The following is a 7,046-nucleotide window of genomic DNA, read 5'->3' on the forward strand; positions in this document are numbered from 1 at the left end:
CGCTCTGCTAGAGAATAGATAGCCACGCTCTGCTAGAGAATAGATAGCCACGCTCTGCTAGAGAATAGATAGCCACGCTCTGCTAGGGAATAGATAGCCACGCTCTGCTAGAGAATAGATAGCCACGCTCTGCTAGAGAATAGATAGCCACGCTCTGCTAGAGAATAGATAGCCACGCTCTGCTAGAGAATAGATAGCCACGCTCTGCTAGGGAATAGATAGCCACGCTCCGCTAGAGAATAGATAGCCACGCTCCGCTAGAGAATAGATAGCCACGCTCCGCTAGGGAATAGATAGCCACGCTCTGCTAGAGAATAGATAGCCACGCTCTGCTAGAGAATAGATAGCCACGCTCTGCTAGAGAATAGATAGCCACGCTCTGCTAGAGAATAGATAGCCACGCTCTGCTAGAGAATAGATAGCCACGCTCTGCTAGAGAATAGATAGCCACGCTCTGCTAGGGAATAGATAGCCACGCTCTGCTAGAGAATAGATAGCCCCGCTCTGCTAGAGAATAGATAGCCCCGCTCCGCTAGGGAATAGATAGCCACGCTCTGCTAGAGAATAGATAGCCACACTCTGCTAGAGAATAGATAGCCACAACTTCTCCCTTCAGTCTCCTCTATTTGGCTAAAAGGCTGTCACAACAATACTGAAGCATGTGTGTACCAAGGTTTGGTGGGTGGGTGAGCCCGGAGTAGGGTAAAGTCCATAGACGCTGATCTTGGGTCCGTTTTGCATTTCCCCCCACTAATGGTTCAGGTTAGGATTGGGGAGGGGAAGCTGATCCTAGATCTGTACCTAGGGGAGCATGTGAACCCTTACCTCTCCCTCTGGTCACAGAGCTTAAACATGACTTGTGTGTCTACCTCAGCGTTGGGTGGTTGTATTAGTGTTTAAAGTCAATGGGAGTGTGTGTGTCAGTGTTGGAGTGTGTGTGTGTGTGTGTGTGTGTGTGTGTGTGTGTGTGTGTGTGTGTGTGTGTGTTGGAGTGTGTGTGTGTGTGTCAGTGCTCGATGTCGGTCGTTCTCTCTCTGGAGTTTGTCAGTGTGTGTGTGTCGATGGTTCCATCTCCCTGCAGTGTGTGTGTGTCAGTGGTTGTCTCTCCCTGTAGCGTGTGTGTGAGCTTGGGGTGTGTGTGCGATCGAAGCTGTCTGTTCTGGGTTGCCGTGTGAACGATGCGTAGCTCCTCCTCCTCCAGATCTTTCAACAGCATCAGCACCGCCTCCAGAGTGTGGGACTGGACACACACACACACACACACACACACACACACACACACACACATCATCAATACATACATACCTACAGTACATACATACGAAATACATGAAGCCATAGTATGAATGGAAGGCCCCATCACCAAATAGTTAGTGTGTATACAGCAAAGGAGTCTGGGTAGCAGAGGAGTGTCGTCTGGGTAGCAGAGGAGTGTCGTCTGGGTAGCAGAGGAGTGTCGTCTGGGTAGCAGAGGAGTGTCGTCTGGGTAGCAGAGGAGTGTCTGGGTAGCAGAGGAGTGTCGTCTGGGTAGCAGAGGAGTGTCGTCTGGGTAGCAGAGGAGTGTCTGGGTAGCAGAGGAGTGTCTGGGTAGCAGAGGAGTGTCTGGGTAGCAGAGGAGTGTCTGGGTAGCAGAGGAGTGTCTGGGTAGCAGAGGAGTGTTGTCTGGGTAGCAGAGGAGTGTTGTCTGGGTAGCAGAGGAGTGTTGTCTGGGTAGCAGAGGAGTGTTGTCTGGGTAGCAGAGGAGTGTTGTCTGGGTAGCAGAGGAGTGTCTGGGTAGCAGAGGAGTGTTGTCTGGGTAGCAGAGGAGTGTTGTCTGGGTAGCAGAGGAGTGTTGTCTGGGTAGCAGAGGAGTGTTGTCTGGGTAGCAGAGGAGTGTTGTCTGGGTAGCAGAGGAGTGTTGTCTGGGTAGCAGAGGAGTGTTGTCTGGGTAGCAGAGGAGTGTCTGGGTAGCAGAGGAGTGTTGTCTGGGTAGCAGAGGAGTGTCTGGGTAGCAGAGGAGTGTTGTCTGGGTAGCAGAGGAGTGTCTGGGTAGCAGAGGAGTGTCTGGGTAGCAGAGGAGTGTCTGGGTAGCAGAGGAGTGTCTGGGTAGCAGAGGAGTGTCTGGGTAGCAGAGGAGTGTCTGGGTAGCAGAGGAGTGTCTGTTACCTTCCTAGCTGCAGGTCGAGGTGATGGGGAGGAGAACTTGTCTCTAGGAATAGGCTTCATCCCCAACTGTTCCCGGATCTTACTGTAGAGGGTTAGGAGACAGGGTTTAGGAGACAGGGTTTAGGAGACAGGGTTTAGGAGACAGGGTTTAGGAGACTGGGTTTAGGAGACTGGGTTTAGGAGACTGGGTTTAGGAGACAGGGTTTAGGAGACAGGGTTTAGGAGACAGGGTTTAGGAGACTGGGTTTAGGAGACAGGGTTTAGGAGACAGGGTTTAGGAGACAGGGTTTAGGAGACAGGGTTTAGGAGACTGGGTTTAGGAGACTGGGTTTAGGAGACTGGGTTTAGGAGACGGGGTTTAGGAGACGGGGTTTAGGAGACGGGGTTTAGGAGACAGGGTTAAAGGTGTGTAACGTTGTGAGGGGCGGGTCTTACTTGGTCTCCTCCATACTGTAGTTGAGGGGGTCGTTCTCTGATTCTGTCTCGGTCTGTCCATTGGTGGAGCTGACGTTCTCTGGCTGGTCACTGGTCGAGAACTGCTTCTGGGCGGCGGCAGGGGGTGTGGTTATCTCCTCTCCCTCGTTTAGAGCAAAAGTAAGCTCCTCCTCTGTCACCACTGGACACACACACACACACACACACAGTTGCGACAGCCCAAAACCTAAATTGGACCCCTACGGCTTGAGGATATAAGTACTAGAAGCATACTTCCCCAAAACACAAACATTGTCACAACTGAAGACAACTGACCCTGGTTGTCCAGTTTGTGTAGGCGTGGCAGGCATCGCAACACGTTGAGACGGTATTGGCTGGGGTCTGTTCCGCAGCAGGGGTTCTCAGCCAACCAGAGCACTCGTAGGCGTGTGAGGGGGCGGAGATGGGAGAGCTCTGAGAGAGAAGGGATGAGGTTCCGTCTGAGGTACAACTCACTCAGACACACACAGCCCGACAGAGATGACAGGGACAAGATGGAGTTCACACTGGAGAGAGAGGACCTGGTTAGGGTGTGGTCAAGGTTGATTTATCATATGCACAGCAGGCAGCGTAGTGTTACAGTGAACCTTTATTTAACTAAGCAAGTCAGGTTAAGAACAAATTCTTATTTACAATGACCGCCTACCCCGGCCAAACCCGGACGACGCTGGGCCAATTGTGAGTCCTGCCCTATGGGACTCCCAATCACGGCCGGGCTGTGATACAGCCTGGAATCGAACTCGGGAGCCCATAATAGTGTACACAGTACAACTAAAAGTTAACTTGCATGCTCTCCTCTCAGACAGCGCACAGTATGTGTGTGTGTGTGTGCAGGGCTGTGACGGTCATGACATTTTGTCAGCCGGTGATTGTCAAGCAAATAACTGCCAGTCTCACGGTAATTGACTGTTAAACGTAGTCTATTTCAGAAGAACAGGATAGCATAACTCTCAGTTGTCCTTATGTTAGGTCCTGATCTGGCTATGCCATATGGCTGTGAGCTATACTAGTTCATTTAGCAGACAAGATTTGCTTACAAATCAGTGGCATTATTTTATAGTATGAAGAATACAGTTGAACAAAGCTGAATAAAATAGACAGGATATTTTCTCCAAATGATGTGAGGGAGTGTTCACATGCAGCTATTCTGTGTTGAGCGGTTAACAAAGAAACAGGTCCTCCTATATGCTTAATTTAGAGTCATTAATGTAATTTTAGTTGTTCTACAAACGTTGTGATATATGTTTTGATTTTTAATACATTGTTAGGCTGCATGATGAGACTCTAATGATGATTTGAAAAAAGTTGCTTGAAAGCCATGAGCTCTGCTTTGTTTTTTTTGCACAGGCTGTACACACTTCATCAGTCTCTCATTCACAAATTGACAAGCACTTGATAGCGCCTTGAATTTCCCGGTGGCATCCCCTTTGTGTGGCCGTAATGCCCTCTAAAAGAATCCATGCCTTTTGCGGCCATTGTGCCCTTCGGCTGAATATAATAATTATAATTCCCTTCTCCCTGCTGCGTGCCGAAGCACCTCTCACTCACATGGCTCTCCGTCACGTGATCTCACAGGCTACAAGTGAAGACAGACACAACTGCACGTGTCCTTATCCAATTCCCGAGGTGCATATTGAAGATATTGGAAGAACTGTCCAACAAGATGAGTAGGCCTAACGAACAGAAAAATCACTATTCTATATCAATCTACTAACCCCCATAGTACAACAGTTGACATATTCTGTGCCAGAAATACATTTTCCAAACATCGTCTGGGACAGTTGTGGGATGCGATAGATCCCACATTAATACAACATTAATACAACAACTAGCATCAAAAAACCTTTTATATGCAATGTGGCTGACGCAACAGATCAGAACGTTTCGCAGGAAAACACCATTCTCAAAAGTGACCGCAAATACAATTATGCTTTTATTATAAAGGTGCATTTTTATGGTGAAATGTATCTTCCCCAAATTGGAAAGTCACACGCTGCTTATGTACGCCAGTTAGGCTCTACTCCCCTTGTAAAGCGGATTAATGTGCTTCATTTTAAGAAGTTATTTGGCTACTTTAGTTGTGATACAAACATTATCCGCTCCCGAGTGGCGCAGCGGTTTAAGGCACTGCATCTCAGTGCTAGAGGCATCACTACAGACCCTGGTTTGATTTCAGGCTGTATCACAACCGGCCGGGATTGGGAGTCCCACAATTGGCCCAGCGTCGTCCGGGTTTGGCCGGTGTAGGTCGTCATTGTAAATAAGAATTTGTTCTTAACTGACTTGCCAAGTTAAATAAAAGTTAAATAAAATATATAATTCACAAGTGATAGGTTAATATTTTCAGCCATCAGACTATTCTTGATTTAATCTTGTCTACATATACTAAATAATATATGTGTGAAATGTGTTTTGATTTAGAATGGACCATTATCATGCACCTGTCTCGAAACAGGAGCAGCAGAAAAATATGTTATGTAATCTATGCACTTAATTAGTGAATGGAGAACGCTTTTCCCCGTGGTTTATTTTTATGCCAGCAAGGTAGGCTATACTCTTGTTGTAAAGGGAAGCAATGTGCATAATATTAGGAAAGTTGAGAAATAAATATAGTAGGCCTAGCCTATAGAAATCTGATGGGATCCTCCTCTTTTTAATAGAGGCCATCACTCTGTTTTCTTGTGCAATTGCATAGCCTATAGAAATATTGTGCAACATGAGCTCTCATGAAGTGTTTGATTAGATTTTCCATTACATTTGCACTGATGTGAGAGTGATTACAGGGACAATAGAGTGCTGAGTACCAGGCAGGTAGCAAGTTTGGTAGGCTACTAATGACCATCAGCAGCATCAGAGCTTGGAGAAGCCTAATTACCGTGACTAAACGGTCACGTGGAATTTGACTGCCATCATGACTCGTGACTGCCGGTATGGCGGTAACACGTTCACCATAACAGCCCTGTGTGTGTGTGTGTGTGTGTGTGTGTGTGTGTGTGTGTGTGTGTGTAGACAGCCAACCTGAGAGTCAGGACCTCGATGTGGGGTATCTGGGTAAATATGGAGATCTAGAGAGAGAGAGAGAGAGAGAGAGAGGAGGGATAAAGGGAGGGGGGGAGGAGAGAGAGAGGATGAAGAGGGAGGAGAGAGAGAGGGATAAGAGAGAGAGAAGATGAAGAGGGAGGAGAGAGAGAGGATGGAGAAAGGATGAAGAGAGGATGGAGAGAGGGAGGAGAGGATGGAGGGAGAGGATGATAGAGGGAGGAGAGAGAGAGGGGATGGAGAGAGAGAGGATGATAGAGGGAGGAGAGAGAGAGGGGATGGAGAGAGAGAGAATTAAGAGAGGGAGGGAGGAGAGAGAGAGGGAGAGAGGGAGGATGGAGAGAGGGAGGATGGAGAGAATGGAGAGAGGGAGGATGGAGAGGATGGAGAGAGAGAGAGAGGATGGAGAAAGGGGGGAGAGAGGATGAGAAAGGGCGGAGAGAGAGGATGGAGAAAGGGCGGAGAGAGGATGGAGAAAGGGCGGAGAGAGAGGATGGAGAAAGGGCGGAGAGAGAGAGGACAGGTGGAGGGAGGAGAAAGATGGAAAAGGAAGAACTTTAGAGTTGAGACAAAGCTAACTAGTTAGCTAGCTAAACATGGGATTTTTTTATTATATTCTGTCAACCCAGAACAGCTAAAAACAAACAGAGAAATTGAGAATACACAAGCATACTCACGTCTGTCAAGTTGCAGCCCCTGAAAGAGAAAGACAAAACATTGGAAACATTAGAGAAATGAGGACGGTCAGCTAACTAGCACCCATCAGTTGCATATCGGATAGTTAGCTAACCCATCTAGCCTCCCACCTACCAGCAGTTGAGTTTCTTCACACTGTCCAGATCCGAGGCCTTGGCTTTGGCCAGGACCAACTTCCGTGTTAGCTTCATACTGCAGACGTGTTGTGGGCGATTATACTAGTCTCTAATAACCAATTATCGATCAAAACTAAAGTGTCGGTGCAATGCAGCTTCCATCAGATCATTTATAGCTACATAGCTAGCCTAGCACACCTACAGGACCAGGTACGCCTATGTGTGTGTACTGTGAACGGGCGGGCTACCGTGGCGTCTGTAGTTACCGAGTTACCATCCGGTTAACCATTTCCATACACACTCTCACACAACAGATGGAAAGGTGTCAGATATAACAGATGTACTTTAGAGGAGATGGGAAACTCCATTGAACTCGGCTATGCGTCGTCAGTGGGTCCCGCGGTGCATTCTGGGACAAGGCGAGTTCTCCTTCAGGGAGTCCGTTGGGCGCTAGCTCAAAAACCCAACATTAGTATCAATTCCGTCAACAACAAGTGCAACATTATGGATATTTTTACGAGATGTGAGATAATTAACTTGTTCTCTGTAATATCGTATAGTTTTGTAATCGGGACA

At 47.7% G+C, this 7,046-nt stretch overlaps 1 protein-coding gene across 1 annotated transcript; it reads right to left on the reverse strand.

Moving 5' to 3' along the window:
• Positions 1 to 537: 537 nt before the first annotated feature.
• On the reverse strand, positions 538 to 7,046 carry cfap410 (cilia and flagella associated protein 410). The gene is made up of 7 exons (XM_038963495.1): positions 6,469 to 7,046; positions 6,336 to 6,354; positions 5,638 to 5,684; positions 2,896 to 3,125; positions 2,581 to 2,761; positions 2,146 to 2,227; positions 538 to 1,240 (listed from the first exon to the last, which is right to left on the reverse strand). Exons 1-7 carry the CDS (start codon positions 6,543 to 6,545, stop codon positions 1,007 to 1,009), a joined length of 870 nt encoding a protein of 289 aa, XP_038819423.1. The 5' UTR covers positions 6,546 to 7,046; the 3' UTR covers positions 538 to 1,006.

Source organism: Salvelinus namaycush, chromosome 25, assembly GCF_016432855.1.
Source record: "Salvelinus namaycush isolate Seneca chromosome 25, SaNama_1.0, whole genome shotgun sequence".
NCBI lineage: Eukaryota > Metazoa > Chordata > Actinopteri > Salmoniformes > Salmonidae > Salvelinus > Salvelinus namaycush.

What these genes read in the sequence shown, in the direction of transcription:
- cfap410 (XM_038963495.1), bottom strand. Translation starts at nt 6,545, where the DNA reads ATGAAGCTAACACGGAAGTTGGTCCTGGCCAAAGCCAAGGCCTCGGAT. An exon ending in ATCGAGGTCCTGACTCTCAG is followed by an intron (nt 3,126 to 5,637) that starts GTTGGCTGTCTA and finishes CTCTCTCTCCAG; the next exon opens with TGTGAACTCCATCTTGTCCC. An exon ending in ACACAAACTGGACAACCAGG is followed by an intron (nt 2,762 to 2,895) that starts GTCAGTTGTCTT and finishes GTGTGTGTCCAG; the next exon opens with TGGTGACAGAGGAGGAGCTT.